General features: G+C 39.4%; 1 protein-coding gene across 2 annotated transcripts in view; it reads right to left on the reverse strand.

Moving 5' to 3' along the window:
• Nucleotides 1–17,055, reverse strand: part of drp2 (dystrophin related protein 2) — a 51,020-nt gene extending 33,965 nt beyond the window's left edge. For both annotated transcript variants that reach the window (XM_085905518.1, XM_085905519.1), the window contains exons 1-5: nt 16,916–17,055; nt 8,071–8,227; nt 2,424–2,544; nt 1,347–1,458; nt 427–583 (exon numbers count right to left, since the gene is read on the reverse strand). In XM_085905518.1, the coding sequence (XP_085761644.1) occupies nt 427–583; nt 1,347–1,458; nt 2,424–2,544; nt 8,071–8,227; nt 16,916–16,962 (594 nt within the window). In that variant the 5' untranslated portion in view covers nt 16,963–17,055. The remainder of the gene's footprint in view (nt 1–426; nt 584–1,346; nt 1,459–2,423; nt 2,545–8,070; nt 8,228–16,915) is intronic.
• Between the last annotated feature and the right edge of the window lie 8,114 nt (nt 17,056–25,169).

Here is a 25,169-nt window from a genome sequence, read left to right on the forward strand (position 1 = left end):
CTGGAACGAAGCGTTGTTGGCTGTGACACAAGTCCACGCTGCGACATGATTACTGTGCCCTTTTGCCTAATGAATAGCGGCACGCAATTATAGGCCGCAACGACTCCTCTGTAATGACGAAGCCAATGATCTGCCACTTGTTTAACTTGTGCGAGGATTCTAACCCAAGCCTTGTCATCATCATGCTGACTGGCAACACGGGGCTCAATTATTCATGAAAACATACTGCGTTGGGGTTTTCATGGATTACACATTCTTTTGTGTGAGGAGGATGTTTTCTTCAGAGCAGATGGGATCAAGTCAAAGTAGGTCTTACCTTCATGTCTTGAGTAAGTCCTTCGTCAAGTTACCTTATTAATTAATTTACTAATTTGGATCAAATTGGACTTCCTTTAACACGAGACAGATGGGTACATATCTATTCACCTTGGTGGCATCTATGTGGTCTTGCAGGGAGTCGATGAAGAGGTCTCCCACGGGCTCCCATGCGTCTCTCACCCCTTCGGCCTGCTCAAGGGCCACCGCTAGCTCCTCCATCACCGCCTGGATCTGGAGGAGACGCTCTAAGGTCCTCTCCATGTGTCTGGTGTGATTGGAAACAAAACAAATAGCATGAAGCTGTTTCAATTGGCTAGTTTTGGCAGAACTCAAGGAGCTGCGTTTTTGGATAGAATATTTTTCTGAGTTTGGTTGGCTCTCTTTCTCTTAGAGTAGGAGGTTTTATAATGTTTCTAATTCCCATAACATCCATGGTAATTAGATGGAGAAAAACTAGAAACAGAACATTAGAAAACTAATGGAAACATTAGCCCATGGATGATTTTTTTCCATTTTATATTAGCATTAAGCTAACATAAAATAATGTTATTTTATGGTTATTGATGAACATTTTGATGTTTAAATGAACATTTGTGTCGGTCTTGAAATTTGCAGAACTGCAAGTGGGAGTCTTTGTTTACTCAGGTGATGTTAAACGACGGTCTCCCATTTCAAATGCTAATGAACAGTTTTTCACTATGCTAAAATAATGTCATTTCATGTTTTGAAATGTGTTCAAACATTTAAATGTACTTTTAAAAGGTTTTTCTATGATTTGTCTGCATTGTAAATTTTTACATATGTATATCTTGACAACAAAATTGACTGCATTATGCATTTTTTTATGGCGTTCCAAATACTCTGGATACCTTTTTAGCCACAAATTTCCCATTGGCTCACATAAACCCACCATGTTTAATCCGTATGAGCAGCTTTTCATTATTTTTCTTTGTTTGGCACGCTCAAACATGGCGAATAAAAACTTTTGAATCTCTTTTTAAACACAATAATAAGAAACAAGCAGTGACCTGTGTCGGTCAACACAACGTGCCGTCAGCTTCTCCCACAGGTCGCTCGCCACATTGGCCTGCTTCCACACCGAGCGGCTTACATTCAGAATCCGCCGGCGGGGTGACACCTCTGCAGAGATGGGACAATGGTAAAATAGATTAACTAAATAATGATAAAAGATAAAAAGGTGCTTATAAAGACAGAATGGTCCGGGAAATAACACGGAAGGATTGGGAGGGAAGAAGACCGTACGAATTAGGGGATAAACAAAAACAAACCAAAAAATTGCAATCCACAGCAGTTGTTTTATAGAAGTTAAGCAGAGTTTTCCCTCACAGGGTCAATATGACTGTGATCTCATCTAAATGTTTGACCAACTACACACAAAAAATTGACGGATAACTAGTTTTGAAGTCAAAACCAAGTTAATTGTTTGTTCAATCATTTTTCAATTGAATTCATACGGGGCGTGTCAGAAACAAACATTTTCATCTCAGCATCATGAAAAGTCAAGAAACTTGAAGTCAACACAAATAGCTTGTCTTCACGGGCCAAATAAAATGATATAGTGGGCTGGAATTGGCCCCCGGGCCTTGGCTTTGATACCTGCGGTGAAGACTAATGTGACTGGAACTCTGGCTTAATTCTCTTTATCCCTGGACTGGATTCAAATGGACCTCTGACTTGAAACATGTACGAGTACAAAAAGCAAATCCGTGTCATTGTTACAAATATTTGTTGAAGTCAGAGGTCACATTTCCGTTCTCCCAGACCCCTGATTCAAATGATTAGCTCATCAGCAAACTCTGCAGAAGCCTGATAGTGCATCTGATGACTGTATTTGAATCAGGTCTGTTGGGGGAGGGGAAAACATCTAAAATATGCAGGATGGGGGCCCCCCAAGTACTTTTACTTTTGTATGTTGAATATACATATATCACTTTACAATTTTGCTAATTACATCTGTAACTCTTTGACCCTGAATAAGCTAGGTAGGGGATACAGAAAATATGTTATTGAGGACTGCACCTTGGACCAACAGCAATGGATTTCTTCAGCATATGTAGTTTCTGACAATGAAGGGAGCTCCTGACCTTTGCCTTCTGCCAGGGACTCCTCCGGCTCCTGAAAAGGATGCTGAGCCAGGAAGGACTGGGCGGACTCCAAGACCGAGTAGATGAACGGCCCTCGAGACTTGACATCCTCCATGAAAGCCTGGTGAGAGAACCAAAAGAGAGAGAAGCGAGCATGAATAAAAGAACAAACTCAAAGAAACAGTTTCTCGGCAAACCAACAACCTCTGACCAGACATCTGAAAGAGCGAGAGGGAAATGTGCCTTGTTTATAAAAGATTCAGTTACAAGCCCAGCGCACAGATTTGCAGAGCCTTCAGACAAACGCGGCGATAATCCTTCACAGTCAGAAAAAAAACTAAGTGGGTTTGGCTCCCAATGATCTGTAATTCAAACAAGTTTATGTCAGCCATCTGTTACAGTATTTACTCCCAGGCAGTCAATGATAGTGATGTATCGCCACTGGGAAACGACCACCTGAGGAGAAAAAGCAAGATATTTACAGTCCTTACAAGCACACCCGAATGCACCATTAAGCAAGCAAGTGGATTGAAGCACATACCGACTGATATCTGCCCGGTACCAGGCTGTGGATCACTTGGTACTGGGACAATAGAAAGAAGACTTGTCAATTTTGATGCCTGAAAAATTCAGTCTATACGCGGGTAGAAATTCCCTGTTTGCACCTATTATTCATTTTTGTTTATTCACTCAAAGTGTCGTGGCAGCGAGATGATAAGGTAATGGGAAGCCCTTTTTGGATTGCTTGTTAAAGAGGAAATTACAATACAAAGCAAGTCAAAGTGGCATGTAACAGCTCCCATAATATTTCCTTGTTTTTCAGGGAACTGGAGAAAAAGTCAGACTACACTCTGGATGGTTGCCAGTCAACCACAGGATACATGTAGACAGACAAGCATTGGCATTTGGGTTTGCACCATCACTTGTGGAATCGTCAGGTAAAAAAAAAAAAGATTTCTAACCAAAATAAAAAAAGAAAACCAGTTTTTGATTCCCACCCCGAACCATCACAGCCAGCCTGGAGTTGTTATGAGTCACAGCAAGCAAGCCTTCATTGTAATAACTCGTTTTTTGCCAACTTCTGCATAGGATATTTATTCTCTTCGAATACACTAATCTAATGTTACAGTGGTACTTTTTAAGCTTTTTTTTCTGTCCAGGGAAAAAAATGTTTCCGTGAACTCATAATACTGTTGCCAATTCCAAATAACCCAGTCCACAGCATATCACAAATTGCGGGTAGGTCGAGAACCTTTCTGTGGGTTAAAACGATTCTTTTTGCCCTGGTTATAGACGATCTAATCTCCATTAAAAGCATCATAGCAAACAACTTCAGATGAGGAATACCAGATAAGACACAAATACACACCAGAAAGACCTCAGCAGCAAGTTTTGAGCACAGAAGTTAGTTCAAGGCATCGCGAGGTTCTACTGGCAGGATCACATGGGATTACATTGCAGTGTGCTTGTGCTGGAAGCCCAGGGAAGAGCTCAGAAAGCAGTATGAATCCTCTAAGGGAAAGTCATACAGCTGGCCTGCTGGCACAAAATAGTCAATTAAATGGCAAGAAGGAACTCCAGCAGGAGCTGGTTGAAAAGACATGACGAATCGCACAAGCACAGCCTGGAACTGGCATGTTCTCCAGCATAATAACTAATCTTTGTCTACTTTTGCAATACAGGGATTTCATTTTCGTTACAGAATGTCATAAAGGTTCAAGTGTGTGCATGTGTTTATTATGTCTTTATTTGAGATGTTCTTGAACATTTTAGATCCAGGTAGAATTTTTTCTTTCCCAAGGACCCCTTTGTATAGGCTCTTTGGTTTCAATGGGAGATGACGCTATCTGTGGTAAAATGTCTCTTGTTAGTTTCTGAAATAAAGTCTTCATTTTTGACTGGATTTTCAAACGCAACATCGAACTATGCCGAGATAGGTAGTCTGCTCGTAGGCGTCGCTCTATTTTTTTTTATGGAACTTGTAGTCTTTTGCGCTTGAACTTGAGTCAAAACAAAAACTGGACTATTTATGGTATTTTAGCAATGTTCATTTTCTGCAGTAATGATATTAATGACAATAATTGTACTTTGAATTTAGTCAAACAAATTTCTAAAGTACAAAATCTGAGAAGCTGGTACCCCTCCGGCCCAAAGTGCTTTTTGAAGAAAAGTGTGAGTCATGGTGGTTGCTGCTCCTGCGCTTGTTGTGTTGATAATACAACTCTGCTTTGTAGTATGCAACTCATGCTATGCTAATTCTCTTTGAGCCGTAATAATGTCGTGGATGAAGTGTTGCCATGCTGATTACACGCCAGCTTCAACACATACTATGAACGAATTACAATTTCAGCAGACAATTTACATACCAGTAGAAACAAACAATGTGTAGTCAAGTGATGAGTTCTATATTGGCCCAGGGCTCAGCTAGCTTGATAAACCCCAGGCGATGAGATTCAAACACAAAAACACAAATGAAAAGCAAGCACATGGCAGCCAGCGCTGAAGAAAACATGATTTAAATGTCTGAAATTTCAGAGCTGTTGCGTTCGATAAGATTCCCTGTGCAAATCAAACCTTCCTCCATCGCACAAACGAGCAAATCACTTCCCACACCTATCCTTTTTTTTTTTTATTGCTCACCATTCCCATCTACTCAGGTTCCCCATTGTTTCTATGCTGCCTCTTTTCAGTCTGACCAGAGCGGACCCATGAATTCCTAGACTTGTTAAAACTTTAATACGGGCTAAATTTCACACTCTCAGGCTTCATCTTTGGTTGAATGAATATTAAGAGGCTTCAGATCAGACTAGGGTGAATTATGCACAGTGTAGAGCAGGAAATGACTTCAATGACTTCATCTCAACGTGTTGCTGGCATCACATTTACTTTTACCTGTAGACAGCCCCTCTTTGGGATTTGTTTTCTTCTTTTCACACGAGGCAAAGAAAAAGAATGATGCTCTGTAAAGAGCAGCAAAATCCTCCTTCCCTGTGTTGCACACATGCTCACTCACCCCAACATTGAGGAAAGAAAGACAAAACGCTCTCACACCCTTACAAATATTTTCTCTTCCCAAATCCCTTGGTCACCCTCGAGGACACACGTCCGCTTAACACACTCCTAAACTCCTAAAGACACAAGCAAATATATATATTTTTTTAAAGACAGATGGGAATTCATCATCCGCACAAAAAAAAGACGTTGGGATAAATCCACTTAGGATCAATAATTCACATTTCTTAAAACACTTTAAATCTCCATAGAACTCTGGCATGCAATCTCCAGTTTTGCTTTGTCGGAGGAAGTTTCAGTGCAACAAGGCACCGAGAAAGTTGAGATACTGCAGATTATAAATCAGGTTGCGCTGAAAATAGGACAGTCAAGGAGCAAGGATACGAGAGACACCCAGACAGGACGAGAGGGGAGAAAATGAGTGAAAAGTTTATTATTTTTTTGAATCCTCACTTTACAGCAAATGTGGAGGATGTATGATTGAAATGATGCAATGACTTCAGTGTGTGGAGTTCCACAGGGTTCTTTTCTTAGACCCTTGCTGTTGTTACCAGTTATTAGGTGCCAATTTGTGTTACTTCCTAAGCCTGATTACACTTTTGCTGTCCCTGTAAATATCAAATTAAATAATGAAGTATCGTAAATAATGTCTTTTTGACAACTTGGAATGAAACTGTTGATTGCATCACTACCTGTTTTGTCTAATTTTATTGTCATATATTTTTTTTTTCGAAATTAAGGATGTAACAACTGATTGTGAATTTTATTCAGTTTGATGAATAAAATTCAGTCAAGATGAAATTAAGGATGTAACAACTGATTGTTAATTTTATTCAGTTTGATGAATAAAATTCAGTCAAGATGAACAGCTACAATATTTGTTACAAAGCATTTATTGTTTGTGTTGGATAACACACATCCCTTTGTATTTTAGCTATCTAAAATCAGTCGATTCAACTTCAATCATTCACCTCGCAGGCATCCCCAGTCATCACACATGTGCCCCAGGGATCTGTTATGGGACCCATTCTTTTCTTCACATATCTCGTTCCCACAGGAAATACCACAAACACAAGATCACAAATCCAAGTATCATGCCCCACCATCATCTGAAATTCTATAATTCTTAGCGCAAACCTCACAAAATTGATTTCTCCCAGTTATGTTGAAATCTGCACTTATCAAAACTTATCCGTTTCCCCATTACATCAGACAATTCCGAATGTTAAGAGTATGTCACCCGACAGCAACCTGTCTTTTAAAACTCAAATAAATAACATCACACGGTCCACATCCTACCTCCATCTCTGCAATATTAATGGCCTTCGCCCGTTCCTCACTCCCTGCTCCACTGCCATCTCCGTTCACCGCAATTTCCTTCTTTTTAGACTCCCTCACAAATCCCTCCATAAACTCCAACTGGTCCATAATTCAGCTGCTTGAATCATTACAAAAACCAGGTTCCATCCACCACATTAACTCATTTTTACAACATTTAGAATACATTTCAAAATCCTTCTGTTCATTGTCAAGGCCATTCAAAATATCATCTGACTAAATCTGTCGGGCATCATATAGCTTGGTCATCATGACTCAACAAAATATCTGTCCAGAATTGTCTTGTTTGTACAATCTTTCTTTTGTTCTTTTTTTTCCACTTTGATTTTGCTGTTTTATTTATCATAGCTGCTCAGCTCAATTGCAGATTGAGTATTGATGTATTATCTGTTTACATGTGTAAAGGGTAGAAATACAGATGAGATTTATCTGCCCATCTATGACCTTTTGCATTGTTTGTTTGCTCTTGGATGAACGAACTTGGCCGAAGCAAAGCTATGTGGTGGTTTGTTTTTTCCAAATTTTTGCCTGCAAGTCAAAGCAAAACCAAATCACCTGATGGCTCATACCTTGTGAATTAGAGCATTCATACCTCAAGGCACCATTGTCGAAAGAAAGTGACATTTAATCAAACGCCTTTCCCCAATTCAGAGTTCAACCTGTGGATGTACTTTGTAATTTTGTGAAAAGTGCGATATCAAAAAGCGACTTCATAAAGTGTTAATCTTGGCACTTCTTTAAACTCAAAAACCAAGATGTCCTTGCGATATTTGATATCTTTTAATGTTATCAAATTGTAAGAATGTCCCGCCGACCGCTGGACAATAACACATTCAAATCACACGATAACAAAAAGCCGCGAGGGCCTTCTATCTTGAAACTTTGACTCATGACAATCAGGACTCGAGCCTTGATGTCGCGCCTCAAAAACATTAAACAGACGATAATGTATTTTTTTTTCCTTCCGTACCATCCGTCTTAGACTGGAACCAATTTACCATGGAAAATGTAGATATAAATGGCTGAGCAATCACACGCATCACATAGATCATAGCACATGACCCTGGGAACACCCTCAATCCGTTTTCACACTAAGAAAACAGATAGCAAGCTTAAAAGTGGAAAGGGGCACTCAGCGGGACTTGTCCTCGCCGCCACACTTCCATTAAGCCGTAACGCCCACTGAATACATCTCTCTGTATTTATGTGTAAATCTATCAGACTGTGGTCATGAATTCCTCTTGAGGCACTCGAGTCAATAGATTCTGTGCTCCATTTCAAACGGCTTTGGCATTACCTGGTGGAACTCCCTCTGGTGCTGCACGGCCCCCACGTCGCCTCCTATGGGCAGCTGCTCCGACAGCTCCTCGTCCTTCGCTGTCAGCCATTCGATGATCTCCTGCAGGGAGAGTTGCAGCTTCCCACTGTTGTCCGAGATGGCCTCTATTCGAACACTGACAACACACACATAGACACACACATATAACCAAGCAACATTTGGTTACAGACTTCAACCAGCAGTCACGTGGCTTGACTTGGGTCTCTAATACAGTATTGAGACTTAGGACTCAAGACCCAACTTGACTGTGACCTGTTATATTTTTACTGTGAAATTTGTGTACTGTACTAGACATTGTGTGTGTAGGGGCGGCTTAAATAAGATGTTTCACAAATACTATGTTTGCGGGTACTTTATGCTCTTAATGTTCTAAATTCTAATAGTACTACATTTTCTTTAATTTAAGAACTATTTTAATGCTAGTCTATTTTATTTGTAGTGAATTTGCCCTTTTTTTTTTATTGATTTTTGACAACTGTTATTCCGAACATTCAAATACACAAACACTACTGAGCTTCCCGTTTGCTATCAGACAAAATGCCTGCAAAATAAAAATAAAAAAAAAGAGAGGGAGAAAAAAAAGATTCTGATTAATTATTTTTTCCTTTTGTTCACTTACTACATGCTACATATAGCAAGTAAAGACAATACAATTGCAAATATAGGTGCAGGGTAATCACTGTGCAATGAGGATAAATTATTCATAAGTCAGTAATTCATTAGCTGAGCCAACACTTTGTCATTGTTGCCAGCAAAACACTAAATAGATAATAGATTTTTTTTTAAAGATATATTTATCTTCAGTTACTGCACACTTAGAGAGGATCAGTGTAGAAAATGGATGGATGAATGTTTAATTACCACCAAGCAGCAAGCACCAAGTGTTGCTTTTACACTGCAACTGGCATTAAAAGGGCATTAAAGTGACATTAGAGCCGTGAAAACATCCCAGCGTTTCATTTACACACCAGAAGCCAGTACTCGAGATCATCACCATGATGAGGGAAGTCAGAAATGCATTGGCAAAGTCATTTGTAGTCATCAAATATAGTCACACAATAATGTCACAGATGTACAAGGCATATGATTGGCCAGATCTGTGTAAGGAGTCTAAAAAGAAGCTTTCTCTACATGTACCATTAGCCCACGTTCATCAGCGGGTTCACTTCAGTTCACATTAGTGAGTGGAGAAAAGGAAGTGTAAGGCAATTTTCTGCAAACTGAATTTGGCACACATGAGCACACAAGAGAGATGTGGAATTACATCAGAGATGCCAGCTGGAAGGAGGGAAAGAAGGTAGATGGAAAGAGAGTGGGTAAGTATGAAAAGATTAGAATTAATTGATTAGGTAATAATTAAGTACGCCGGCAGGAAGATAACTCTTACGTTTGATTGACACTGATAAGGAGGTATTTATTTAATAGCATCATAAAATGCTCCATGTTGGGGTTGTAGTTTAAATATATTAAATAAATTAAATACATTCATTATAAACAACAAGAAACGTAATGAGTTCTTATCAGTGCAAAAATGTACATACAGAAGGGATAAACAACTCGATTATAAAGTATCGAAAGTTGAGTTTAAGTTGTCGACTCGATGACGTCATTCATATTTTTTAAATACAACTCACCATTCCAGCAAATACACACACATACAAAAACAACAGTACAACTTTAAATACAGCGTCTGAGACATACACAAAAACTAGGCTCTTGCTTGTCTGAGTAAGGTCATCCATCAGCAGACAACCCTGGCATCAAAATGCTTCTACCCTCACAACAAAAAACCCCCAGACGTTCACAAGCTAATACAGAAATGCGCACAGCATCAGCAGAACACACACACACAGATAATAACACATTTGTCCATCACTGGGGCTTCCATTATAGGCTACCCTCCCAGAGAGGGAGAAGTAAATGAAAAGTGCATCACGTGGCAAGCGTTTGAGCATTTATTTGATATCAGGAACTGGAATCAGTGGGTTGCTCTATTTTAAACATAGTTTAAAATAAGACATTAGATACACACAAATGCAAATTTAAAACTTTAACTTAAAAAATATTGATCTTCATTTGGTAGGAGTTAGCCAGTATATGGAGTTTATTATTCTATATTAGCTCCTTTATAATGTTCAGTGTGAGCAACTTCTCCATGCGTGTGCTTTGATTTTGTATTTGTGAGTCTCCCTGTTTACTCCAATCAAGTAATACCTGAAAGTTTATTAGAGACTATTATGGAACTCTTTTTAACGGTTTTTATTTTTTTATTTTACTTCATTGAGCGCTAGTGTATCTGAAGGTAGAGGATGTTGTGGATAAATAGATGGCCAATGTGTAAGAACTGACACAGCTTGTTCCTTAACACACAAACTTTTAAAAGCACCCAGGACACAAACAGTTCCAGGTAGTCCACTCTGATGCCGGGAAGTGTGAGGACAAATAAAACAATGTGGGTAGATATTCCTTTTAAAGGTGGTGTCAACATGTTTTTGTATAGTGACATAACCAGGTCACAATTAGCCCTCTCTACTGTGGCTTCACATTAGTTGATTTTTCTTATATAGTCTCCCTTCATTAACCATAAATCAAACAAATGTTTCATGTTTGGCCTCTCTCCCAATCATTGTAGATGTTGCCTCTAATTGGTGGTGCAAATACAGTCTAATATAATTTTCTTAGAATCATTGATTTGTGATTGGTGTGCGTGAATGTGCATGTGTGCAATGTGGTTACTATGCAGCACATAATGTAATTGTCTTCTACTCAGCATTCTTATTCGACCAAAATTCAGACATATGCAAATGCAGTGTCTATAAAGATAAACAATGGCCATTCTGATTATTGGGCCTCAGCGGAGGTCTGTGCGCCACTAAATGCCACTCTCGATTGTTGTTTTCTGTGACACAGTAAGAAAATAAATAGCATGAATGTGCTATCACAAAGTCCCCAATGTGTTTATCATTCACCACACAAACAGGGCATTGTTTTGCATTTACAGTGGCTTTCTGGCCATCTGCTGATTTTATATCCCATCATTTCCCTTCCTTTTAGCTCCTTTTTAATCTCCACTGGCTCCGGGGGACATGTATCTCCTTAAAGGGGCAGATCATATTGCTGCAACTTGGTATTAAAGAGAAAACATCATTGAGAGTTTTTTTGTTTGTTTGTTTATATTGTAAGCACGACAGTGACTGGTCTACTAGCTCTAAAGCAAGCTACATTGTTCACAGTCATTGTAATGAACAAGTGGTTGTTTGATGTGTAAATATATTTTCCTCAACAAACACTGGAGCACAGTACTCAATGACACTCGGATGGCATTAACAATCCGGGTAATCCAATCAGGAATGTATGACTTTAGCCAACACTTAGTTAGATTGTCACTACTACGTTTACAAATCAGCGGAAAACAGGCTCGGAGGATGGCAGAATAAATCAACAAGTTGCTGTTGAGTAGATTTTTAGCCCATCCTTTTCTGCATGGTTGTAAACATTCATTTCAAGACATTAGGGTTATATATTTTAATGTCACCTTGAATTTGATAAGGAATGATGGGTGATGCTCCCGTAACTGTTAACAGTTGTTTGAAGGGTTATAATGGTAGTGACATTTCATGTTATTTTCCGTTAGCCAGTATATGGAGTTTATTATTATATATTAGCAATAAGCTAGTGGCTCCGCTATATAGATAAATTGGGGTTCACAGTGTTGTGTCCTGTATTGCAGGATAACAGCAATCAAGTTGTGGTTTCATAGGAAGTCGAATGAATCAATGACAAGACAAAACCAAGAGATGACTTCTAGTGTTTGTCACCAAACATGCAGCTGCAAGACTGGCATCATCTCGGAACGCTATCACAAGGGAAGGCATGATCAGATCAGTGTGATATTGCAATAATATTGCCGTAATAAAAGATCGCAGACCTTTTCATTTCCGGGATTAGCAGCGTGCAAAGAATCCAGCAGAGATAAACCCACGAGCCCGGCATTGGAATATCATTGTTGCTCGCTGCGGGAAGAATTCTTATCATTTCGAGCTGGAAATGTCAAATATGTCGTGACTTGGGCAACCTTTGTATGCAGTTTAATGCAGCACAGTTCCATGCCCCCCTGTTGCTTGACAGTTCCCATTCGAAAGTAAATAACATTGTCAAATCAAAATTCAACTCCCCAATCAGTCGAAGAGATTACAGCGAGAATCTTAGCGTTTACTGCTTCCATGATTAATTAATGTGTCGGAGACTGAAGCTGAGTTTGGGCTGTTTCAGGAGAAGAGCTTGTTGCTGTGTTGCCTAAGGGCAAGAAGGAGACTTTGAACAATGTGCCTCCTTCTCACTCAACTCAACAGAAATTTATGAAAATTGTTCCAGAAGTCAGATCGGGCAAATTCTGTTAACAAGGCAGCCCAACATTAATCGCAAGGATATCAAGAAGGAAAATAATTTATTGAGCTTGTTTATTTGTACTTACCGTCTTTCAATATTTCAATTGTTGTCGATGATATAGTTGACATTAACAGTGGACAATATTTGTAAATCATTTAGCTTAATGTCATTTTTTTGCAAATATTACAACACACTGCAAATAACTAACCATCATCTAACCGCTCTGAAAACGAATTGGAATAAAATGACATCACACTGGGATTTAGCAGGAACAATTGATGGGGATAACATTTGTACCTCATCTAGTGAGATTTCGTGTGCTTTGTCACTATGCGTCACATATTTTCTCCTCTCGTTGCCACACTGATGAAATGTAGTCAAAGTCAAGGAAATAGTTCCCTTGCACCAGAAAATCTGAAGTCTATTCTGTAAGCACACTCTCAAAAAGCATTATTGTCTCATTCATGACGCAATACTTGTGAAACATTCAAACTGTATCACTTACTGCTCACAAGCCGTGGCGCAATTCAGTGATTAAAATCAATGTTACTTATCCATTTTGAAACCAAGTAGGGAAATTCAAACGAGGAATGGACATTTTAGATCTTTGTAGCTTGTTGATATGCAAACATAATAGGATGTTATTTAAAGATTTGATGATGGATGCCTCTTAAAATGATCATTTTGGGAAAAGCTCCAAAGTGGAGTTCACTACCCCCCCAAGGGCCCGGGGACACTAGTTTGGTCTGGCAGTTTTAACACATCCTGTATGAGTTTCACACTATTATCGTAACTGTTTGCAGATCATTCAATGCAACAGCGCTGACTGGCCTTTTTCATGCTTGACTTGATTGCATGCTTGACAGCAGCAGTCACACGCTTGTCTGCGTCGACATGTGCAAGTCCCTGCTGGTCCATTTGTAAAATGCATTTCTGATGGCATCGTCGGTCAGCAGTTTTCTGTGTTATCTACAGAAGAAACATTTTCTCTTACGTTGGTGAAGATATGGGCCAGTTTGAGAAACGGTGCTTTGTTGTGCATCACGAGTGTAACCGATGCCTGGCCCAAAGCGTCTCTATTCCGCCGCCGCCTTCCTGAGATTTGCGGGAAATCCATTTGCTGAGTGACAACAACGCTCACGAGGCTGTTTTGTTCCCTTCACAACTGAAAAATGTCGTTTGAGGAGCGACCACAACTGACGGCCAAAGGGAATCTGAAATAAGCAATTTACATTTACGCAGAATGGCGACGGCTCTAAAACGACACTGCGAGCATAATGAGAAAATTAACATATAAAATTAAGCAAATGACATGCAAAGATAAATTGTTAATCATGGCGCGAGGGACTCAAATTAATACATTCCACGCGTGCCGTTCATTGGCAGTCAACCTTTCACCACGGGAATGACTTTCCATGGCAATCAGTTGCAGATGAGAATGAACACAAGCGTGTTATTCAACACCAATGAAAATAACTCGACTCAAACAGGCTGAAAAGATGATTTCTTGGCAATTACAAGGCAATTCCAAACACGGCACGCACAGCACTGAGAGCGGGAACTAAACGTTTTGTTGATCGTTGTCAATCAGAGTGACTCACTACTGTAACTCAAATCTTTGACTTATCTTCCCCATTACTCATCTCTGAGACAATTTGCAAATGTAGCAATGAGAATAAAAATTGTACTGAAAGTGAGACACTTAAACGAGTTACAACATTTTAAAAATAAATTATTAGTTCTGGATGAATAATTATGAGATTAATGACATAACCGGATTCCCACCTTCCGAACATGACACAGTTGAAAATTAAGCTAACGTGGTAGTAAATTCATATGTAAAAAAAAATATGGCACGTGCTGAATTTTTGGAAATTGGTTCTTCCCCATACACTTCAAACTGTCTTGCCCGGTATTCACCTATTTTGATTTCTTAAGCCACTAACCTTGAAACAACACAAACATCTCAAATGGATCTCAGTTTATCCTGCAGATACAACGCAGGAGCTTGCCCAGAGATGATGCTGGGAAAATGGGGGCACCAAACCCCCGAGGGCTCCCCTCCCTTAAACCATGATCAGAGCAAGGAAGGAAGGAAGGAAGGAAGGAAGGAAAGAAGTAACCAAGCGATACTAGCGAATGGCTAAATACAGAAGGCAGATGACCAAAGGAGAGTGTGACGACAAGCGGGCCTGAAGTGCCACCTCATTACTCAGACGGACATTGGCTGTGGGTGGTCGTCTGTCTGCAACAATCTGAGCCAGGCGCAAAAATTCATTAGACAGCTCACCGTGTGACACCAAAGACGTGTCCATACGTCAACGTGGCCGTGATTAGAACACAGGAAGCAATGCAAGTCCCCAATCTGTTTTCACCAGCAGTTACATTTGCAGTAATGATGATATTACTCTAAAGTGAGATTAGATTGATGCAATGGCAACCAATTATTTTCCTGGAACAACAAGTGCCTTGGGTGCTCTGAATTGTTTCATGTTTGGGTATATAAATGGGCAAATAGATGTTTGTCCCTTGCTGTCAACCAAAAGCAGAAATATCGCACAAGCTTAGAGCTCAAACAACAACCAATCAGAACTCAGCTTCAGAAAAGAGCTGAGCAGTGATTGATTGTTACCTGAGCTCCTAGCCACTGTAATGTCATTTTACGCACGCACGTACACACAAATAGACACACACACCACACACACAAGTTACATTGTGTTATCTAAGACGTGCAACTTTTTCAGTAGTAAGAGTAAAAACTTAAAATAACTCTGCAATATACAACAAATGCACAGCAATGTGTTGCCAGTGCTGGAAAAGTCAGTCATGTGCTGCTCACACTGTGTGTGTGTGTGTGTGTGTGTGTGTGTGTGTGTGTGTGTGTGTGTGTGTGTGTGTGTGTGTGTGTGTGTGTGTGTGTGTGCGTGTGTGTGTGTGTGTGTGTGTTAGCGCGCATGTTTGCACGCGTGTCATTTAATGAGTTGGCCTTCTTTCCGCATAAAACATCAAAAAAAGTGATCACACTGCCAACCTTTTGTTATCATTTCAGAGTCCAATTAGCAAAGTGACACTGTGTTACACTGATAAGTTCCATGCCATGCATAAACAGTGCATATCTTGCAGCTTCACTCTTATCTCTATGCGCCAATTCCACCTGCTGCCCCCCCACCCTAAAGAAAATGCAAAAAGTTGCCTTTTCCCACTCAATTTTTGAAGTCGCGTTTCCAGCAGGTGAAGTTCAATTTAATTCCAGGCCAATGGACAAGATACCAAAGGAGAAAAAAGCCACCGCCAATTTTTTGGGAGGGAAAGGTTATTCAGCAAATTTCGAAACTCCAATTTTATTGTAATATTATGCCTTTTATATTAAAAAAAGAACATTTTGCAGGGCTATTTAAAAAAATGGGTTTGTGTTCTCCACAAATAGGACTTACATCCCGTAATAATAAGACTATTGATAGTAAGAAAAAAATGGTATATATTTTTAAATATATATATTTTTTTTTACAAATTTTATTCATTGTAATTTACATTACACATTACAAAATTGGATATTAAGGTGGTTGTTGAAGATTTCCTGAGGTGGTATTGGGTGTAAAAAGTTTGTCATGAACTGCCACAGGAATAACAGGGAGGTAACTTTTATTGAGTCAGAGACTCAACAGGCTGTCGATCAACGTCGGGGAAGCAATTACAAAGCAAAGTCCTATCCTACATAAAAACACACTTTCCTTTCAAGGTTACCCCGGCCGGCTCTTCCTCATTCACTCATTCTTTATACTTACCTCCCTTTTTCCCTACATCTCTCTCTGGGATGATTTAGTGGCATCTGCCTTTGCGCCTCCCTCTCGCCGGCCCTCCTTATCAATTCACCGTTGTATTCCCCCACCCCACCCCCCACCCCGCCACTGACCCTCTCCTACTTGCTGATCTAATTACATCGAAGCTGCAGGGGAAACTGTCTTAACCAATTTCACAACTGCACTGCCCCCGCCATCCTCCCTATTCCGCATTAGACCTGCCGGGGTCAAGTAAGCCATTAAGTGGGAGGTGGGGGTGCAATTGTCTGAACAGGATCCCAGGAGTGGAGTCGGAGGGTCGGAAATGATGCGGCAAAGCCTGGACGGTCTCCAGTTAAGCATTAAAGAGCAACGTGAGTGGCGGCTCATCGTTTTGGCACGCGGGCAAACATGAACACAATACAGGCAGCATTAGTTTACTATCTATCAATGATGAATAAGTTGACTTGGCGGGGAGTAAATGGAAAACACACACAGGCGCACACACATTTGGCCCCGATATAGAAATGTTACATTCATTAGCTTCTAGTCCATTACGAGCATGTGCATGGGGGCATGTTTTTGAAAAGGTACGATCCCAATCATACTTCTGTCAAAGATCCTATTTATCTTACCGGATATTGTGCGACTTGCGTTTGATCTCGTGCCAGCAGAGGTTCATGTCCCCGGCCTGGTGCGGGCTGCCTCCCCTCAGACGCCTGCACTCGGCCCCTTCCTCCTGGGCCTCACCGTCCACTGCCGACTGGCACGGCACGCAGTGGCATCCCGGCCACGAGGGCCGCCCCGGAGCTGAGGATGCACGGACATACGGACACAGAAAAAAAAAAAACTCTTAAAAATGGAGTTGTGGAGCCTTCGATAAAGTTGAATGGAGGCAACTGGACAATTCTTGGTTGTTGGTGATTTTTCAGTTTTCAACAAAAATGAGTTTTCCTAGTAAAGGAGGGGAGATGATGTTGCCCCAGATATGGCTGATGGCTAACTGATTTTGTATAAAAATAAAAAAATCTTTCCAATCAATTCAAGTCTTCTCTCAAACCAAAATATTTTTTTCATTATCTTCATTGAAGTGTACTTTTCTAACCACGTTTCCTCCCTATCTGTAGAATTAGGCAAAACACAGCTGATCCAAGCGGGCTTATCTGCTCATGTCGAAGAGGATGTTTCATTCTCCTAATAAATCCCCATTGGAGTAAAACTTTGAACATTTGAACAAAGTCTGCAGCACAGACAACAAAGTTCATGCAACACATTCAGTTAATATGAAGTGATTCGTAACATCTCATCGACATGTATTGGTTTTTCTCAGATCACGAGAAAAGAAATAAATAAAGGGTCTTTCTTTGCACACTTTAAAAGAGTGAAAGGTTGTGAGGCCAAACTCGAAGAGATGCAATCCCCTTGATGGAGGTGATGGAAAGGACAAACACTTGTGAAGTGGTGTTGAGGGCAGTAGGAGATATTTCCGCTCCATTTTCTTCTTTTGAGCCATTATAGTTCACGATGGATAACCACCATTGCTATCGATGGTTTGTCTTTGAAAAATTGACATACAGTTTGTGAATTGGACGAGGCTATAATATGTAAAAAATAAAAAACATGATGAAATCAATTTATTTATGAAACAACCTTTTTTGCCCAATTTGTCTTGCGTCCACTGAAAGTGGTAAAAAAAGAAAAAAAAAAGATTAATTTTGGGTTGTTGTGTCCACAGCAAACCAAAGCATTCCCCGGCGTATGAATGAGCGGAGATTATCATCATCGCACCAACCTACTCCTGCGCTTTTTCCATCCTCCTGCTCCTCTTCTTCCAGTCATTCGCTCTTCCGACAATCACCCTAATTGGATTTCGTTTATTTCTAGTTTCCGTGAATGAACAGTTCATCGTGTGGTTGCTGTCTCTCGTCATTTCCTCACTTTGTGCCGTGCCTTCTCTTCCTCACACAGCGCCTTCTAATGCGGCTGACTTGGGCGCATGAATCAGCGGTAGGCTGAATGCTTGAATCACAACCTGCTGCCTCCTCGCAGTCACTTAGCTGAGCCAAAAAAAAAAAAAAAAAAAATCACTTAAAGCCTCTTGGAGTGTTTGCTTTGTGAGTAAACGCAAAAGACAAGCACGTCGAGATTGTTTGGATTGGAAATGACGAGTCAGGATGTAAATCCATTGTTATTCCCATTAGATCTAACAAAGGGTGGTAAGTGTGTTACTAATTAAACGCATGAGTAATTCTGTGGTATGATGAAGTGATTAATATGCTTGCCACATAGATTATAGAGTGCTATGTATCTTGAGATACAAGTGGGTTTCATTTTGATACTGCGCTTGTAACTAAAAAACACCTCAACTCAGCTTTTACAATCCAAATGAATTGAAATACCAACAGTTAGCAATACGTCTTGCTTCAATTGACACTGCTGCTCCTTCAGGGTGCCGTAAAAAAAAAAATTCCGTGAGTCTTGTCCGTCCACATGTGTTGCCCCATCATTTGTGTTTCAACAGTGATTACTTAAAGGGTTATAAAACCGAGAGAGACCGGTGTTATTTGTTAGCCTGTGACATTTTAAGTTGTTTACTAGCATTCCACTAGACAGTGGCGTAAGGCAAAGCTATTTGTAATTCTCTTAATTTTATGTTATGTTTGACAGTAGACTTCAATTGACAGACCTGTTTCTTTTGGAAGGATTGTTCATTAGCTGTCAAACTGCTGCCAGCATACAAAGCTTGTATCTGAAATTTCTGCTCACAGGTCAAAGGCCAAAAAAATGGGCTGAACATCATGCTTTTTCTGTTTTTTATCCGTCAAAAAAAAATTCTGCCTGCGTCAATGTCACTGTGTTTTGTCTATCCAATGTAACGAGTGGCATTCGCCCCCATTCACCAATCAAATGCAGTCAGTCAGTCACATGACTGCACACAATGTCACTGTAATTATTTAGAGCATATCTTTGTTCTTTTAGTCGACTCGTGCAAAAATACTCAACACTAATTTGTCTCCGCTTTGTGATGGAGAACATTCAAATAACATTCAAAGCAATCATATTGTAAAAGATATGCAAAAATCATCATATGTCAGGGCCACATCTGGTAGACATGCATCATGCAGGCATGTACCAACCCAAAATGGGTCTGGTCTTGCCAACATGAGTCAACCTGAATACATGTTTTGATATTCATAAGCATGATTAGATGTGGCGTTGCTCAGCCAAGCGCATGTACAGCGTCACTTAAAGAAAGGCAGCCGGGATTTCCCTCGCATTACAATACAGACATGCCTTTACAAAGAGATGCAATAAGTACATCTGGTTCAGTTGACAGCTGATAGCCTCATTATATAATAATTGGTAAGACTATAATAACATGTCTGCCTGACAGTTCTGGGTTTAAATCTTGTCTTGTGCAGGCTACCTCTCCTGCTTTTATATTGTTCATGGTTGTAAATATGAGTTTGAAAGTGGAAACATTCTAACCTCTTTGAAGATTATTTGCCCAATTGCAATGACACAATTATTGTTCAAAGAAGTTACTCTTTATTGAAAAATAGAAATGCAAGACAACAGCAATGGATCCCACTGAATATTGTGTCATGAATTCCAATATGAAAGTCAACAGGAAAGAAAGGACTTTTCCACTTCACTTGACTCGCTTTGTTAGGAAGAATCGATTTTTCAATTCAATATACATAACAGGGGCTCCTCTGTTTACAATGGTGTGTTTCTGCTTCATTCGCATCGGTATACCTACGATGCATATTGGATTTGTGTCAACATTTGACAGAGATGGTAAAAGGTGGATGCACTTTAGTAGAAGTCCCAATACGCTGGGAAAAATACAGTTACTGATTTGACCCCTAAAGTACACAAAAAGGTACTTAAAAGTGCCTAAAAATAATACAAAAACACTTACAGTCAGTCTTATACAATGCTATATTACCTACCCATTTAAAGAAAATTGGTTTTATTTTATTTTATTCATTCATTCATTCATTCATTCATTCATTCATTCATGCATCTCATCCCTCTGCAACTTTGAATGCAAAGTTGCTAACACTGGTTGCTATCTCACATTCGACCGAGCAATCTCGCTATCTGATGCAGAGATTTTTTTATTTTATTTTTTTAAATATGTTTTTGCCAATAAAATCATCAAATGTGAGTTGACTCGCAGCCTCCGGACGTAAAGAAGGTGGTCACGGTCTAAAGTTAAAAAAAAAAGTCAAGGGACATCGCACAGCACAAAGAAAGTATCAGATGATGCCATCATCACCAAGCCTGTATGGTGATGCGGATCTGAATGAAGGTAGACTGCGGCTTAGATACGTATCCATTGATTGACTCTCATTACTGTGCGGATGAAACGTAATTATTTCCCAACGTGACAAACTTGCCAACCTTAGCGGCAGCCACCTCCTAAAGCCAATTGGATCCACATTGTTAATGCTACTCACTAAGGTTAAGTGAGTGTGGACATTACTTGCAAGGCTGGACAAAGAAATTTTGAGCCACTTTAAGAATGCAAAGAGGAAGGAGAAGAGACAAAAAGACTCCTACAGATACAAATTCACTGGATAAAAAAAAAAAAGTCTGGCCAAAGCACAAAAGCCTGAGCTCATGGTTCTGGAACGACGTGATCAATAATTGTTCATTAACTGTTAAACTAATTCCAAAAATGTTTTATTTAGTTTAAATACACTGTCACAATAGCAATGAAAATAACAATGTGCTTGAATACTATCTTTGTAATAGTTGTTTTAGTGGTGAGAATTTTATTTGAGTAGATCTTACAGGTATCTTGATGGATTTATTTTTTCCGTGACATTTCGGGAAAAAAAACCACCTGTAAATTTTGTCAATCAAAAATATATAGCAAGGCTTGCATGGTGCAAAAACAACAAAAATGCACAACTGTTGTCGAAATGAAGCCCACATAGTTCCTTGGCGCCAACATGCCATCAGACGGAAGCAAAGTATTAGTTTTGTCAAAATGAAGCTCATTAACTAATTTCAACAAAGTTCCTTGACACAAGAATGCCAAAAATATTTTATTTTAATAAGAGAGTTTATTTCCTGAAAATGGATGGGGAAACATTTTTATTTGGCATGAAGCATTTTTATGAGTTGTTAAGCATGTCAATTAAGACTAAAACAATAATATTTTGTTGAAATCAAAGAAATCAGTTTTAATGAGACATTTGGATACCTCTTTAAATTCCAACGATCCAGACAATTGCCTGTGTTTGCCAAATGTTAAGTTTGCCCTTTCCACAAGTATCAGTACTTCGACTGTTAATTTTCATTTATTGACTGGAACTACTTGAGCTGGGTGTCTCGCTTCTAGTCTCAGCTTGTATTTGAGTCTTTTCGCCCACATTGCGTTCAATGAACACACCGTTCTAATGGGACATTTCCTTCCCAGAGAGCCTAGTAAAATATTCATCCGCAGTGACAGATGGCGCGATTGTACTGAAATGGAACTAATTCCACACAGTAATTGCGAAACACATCCTTCTGTCAGCCAGCGAGAGCCCACAACACTTTGTAATGCTTTTACACCCAGTTAAAACGCTGCACACAAGCGCTAAAAAAACCATTGAGCGCCGTCCAAAAAGAGGTGCCAAGCTCTGATATGGACGCCCGGAAATAGTCAGCTGGCCTCCATTGGAGGTGTTAAACTCTCATTTAAATCTTGAGCAAATAAATGCCAAGTCAACAATAACACAGTTTGGCAGCCAGCTGTTGAAAAATCTACTGGGTGGAAGTGGAAACAGGCCTTTTTTTGCTGAGTCAATGTAAGCTCTCGGCTGGTGTTTGTGATGTGGGTTAGTGGAGGTTGGCGTGCTGTGCTAATCTGGCGGGCGCCCCTTGGCGGGCGCTGGCTCTGAGGAGGATGAAACCAAAGCGGCCTTTTGCAGCTGTAAGAGACACACACACAAACACTAAAGGCACTATTCATCATGTTCAGGAAATAACACCAGCTCAAGATGACACAAAATAGGACCAAAAAACATTCCGAATTTGTAGCTGCATCAGATTTTACAGTTGAAAACAAGCACGATCAGCGGTATTTCCATACACACACTAAACTTGCTTTTTAGGTTCATTCGAAAATAAATCTTTTGGGTCTAGCCTCTAGGGACTCATTACAGAGAGGGAATTTTAGCAAGGAGCCAGTCATAACACTAAGAGTACCAAGAGTACTGCTAAAGTTCACAGGGATGGCTCTTCATATTCTGAGTAGTTTTCTTTTTTAATGAAGAAAAATAAATTGTCCTTAGATTAAAAAAAAAAATCAAAGAAAAAGCCATAATATATTATTAAAAGTTTAAAAAAGAACATCACATCTTAACCAGTCAATTAAAATAATATCGTTTTCTTCTCATGTCAGGCATTTTATTTTTGCATGACAAAAGACAGCAATATTCTAAAAAAAAAAAAAAAAAAAAAATGATATGGCTTTTGTTCTACTTGGAAAAAAAGCAGACTTTATGCAATAATGTACAATTTTTATCTTGGACACGACGTACCAATTGGTTTGTTTGCTCAGTTAGATTTTGTAGGTATGCAATTAAAAAAAATAAAAATACTACAATTTATTGCACAAGTGTTCTGAGGGCACTGCTTTGAGATGAACTGCTCTTAACTGTGCCATCAGTGAGAATGGGAGTGTTTGCCTATCCACTATGTGCGATCAACTGACGACCAACCTACGGTTTATCCCGCCTTCTTCACAAATTAGGTTCGGATAGGCTCCAGCTACCTCTAATGAGGACAAGCGTTCTAGAAAATGAACCTGAACGATTGCCATCCTCCTCCTGTTACCCTCCATCGCCACTGTTCTTCATCATGCTGCCTGTGTTTTGCCCTTCGACCGCATATTTTATTATCCTTCGTACTCGATTATCTTTCCCATGTGACAATAATTTGCCCCCAAGCTAACATGGCGTCCCCATACTAATTTATATTTCCAAGGTGCCATTGCAGTTCTTTGTCCTGTAAAGACTGAGTGGAAATGAGAAGTGTGTGCACTGTGTGTGCATTAGTTTAAGTAACCATAACAACTTTAGTGCTAATAAAATAAAATCATGTACACAACTTGGGAGGGTCGCTGAATGTAACATTGTGCTACTACCCAAAGCCTCTATGTGTTTTGATTATAGTCTTTTTTTAATTAGTTCTTCTCTGAGAGAATTATTTGCCCTAAACAAACATGCCATCTACGCACTAATTTATTTTCGCGATGGATTCAAGTGACAGATTTGTCTGTGCTGACTCAGTAGGAAAGTATATTGTATCGCTTTCTTATGAAAAGCAAGCATCTTTCAGTTTCTTTTACTGAACAGAAACCGTAGTATAGCATATAATGCATTTTATATGTATATATATATTTTTTTGTAGCAAAATCTCAATGCCCTACAGGTAAAAATAATAAAATAAATAAGGCATAGTCCACTGCATGAAGGTATGATATAGTGCAGCATGGGTTAGATAGAATAGGGTCGTTGAATTATTAATAATATGTGCATCTTAAACAACAAGAGGTTCTAGAATTGAACCCTATTGCACGCCTGGCCTCATGTCACACAACGTTGTGTGACTGGGAAAAAGCAATTACACTGAAAATATTTGAGAATTTATTCAAGTACCAAATATAAGTATTAGTCCAGGTTTCAGATTACTGATATGCTACTTTGTGAATTTTGATATTTTATACTTATTTTAATCAATATATTCTTTAATAAGTTCGATGAGAAATAATCAAAGAGAAATCTTTCCAGCAAAGAACAAAAAAATTAAGTTCAAGTTTTAATTATGATGAATAATGGTTTAAAAAGTTAAAAAATATTACATCTGACAATGGACTGAACTAAACTATACTATTATGGCACCCAATTTTCAAAGCCTCTGACAGAAAGGACAAACCTCAGTTAATGGGGTGTAATACTGTATATACGCAGTGGGACGTTGAACGTGGAGCAATTTGACACGAAAGAGGATTTAAAACATATCAGTCTATAAGTTAAGAAGATTATTTCATCACTCAAGTGTTAGAATGACATGAAAAGGCATTTTGGGGATTACTAGAGACATAAAACTACTCCTTGCGTGCGACAACACCATCAAGTGTCAAGTGAATAAATCCAAAACACGGAAATCAACGGCTCGAGACGCCCCCTTGTTTTCCCAAATAATATTCCTTCTCAAAAGCAGGCACCAAATTAAGTATTAATAAATGAAATAAGTATGAAAGACATGAATGCACAAACTGCTTTACAACGGTGATTAAAAGAGCACAGAAACATGCGGTAATGTGGAAGGACGGGATGTCTGCTGGTGAAAGGAGGCAATTTCGCAAAGCTCAAATGAAATCCTTGCTAATTAAGATGGGTTTCATGCACTACAATGACTTGAAGATGAAATATTTTCATATGACAAAGTCACAGAGCTGTCAGCAGACATTTCAGTACAGCCTCTGTGTGCACTTTTTACCACTATCGCCTTTCTTTTGGTCTGTATATCGACTCAAATAACCTCACACGTCATGTATTGTACACATCTGGCCTGACCTTGGGAGTGCATTAACGACATTGGTGGTATTTATACAATGGCAATGGAACTAATCACTGCACAAGAATACTTTTTATGAATGTACAAAGCGGAGTGTTTATCCTACAGATTAGCATCTTCATCTCTTGTTCAAACATTTCGCCGAGAAGCCTCAAGAGTCGAGCTAACCGTTGGGTTAGCAAGCCCTGCTAGCCTGCTAGTTAGCGCACTCATAAGAGTTTTTCTCTTTCATTTTTGGTGGTTTTGGCCACAACAAGGAGATGCTTGCTATTTCGCACCATTATGAGCAGCATGCTTTCAACAACC

Source organism: Syngnathus leptorhynchus, chromosome 2, assembly GCF_054491065.1.
Source record: "Syngnathus leptorhynchus isolate UIUO chromosome 2, UIUO_Slep, whole genome shotgun sequence".
In the NCBI taxonomy this organism is placed as follows: domain Eukaryota; kingdom Metazoa; phylum Chordata; class Actinopteri; order Syngnathiformes; family Syngnathidae; genus Syngnathus; species Syngnathus leptorhynchus.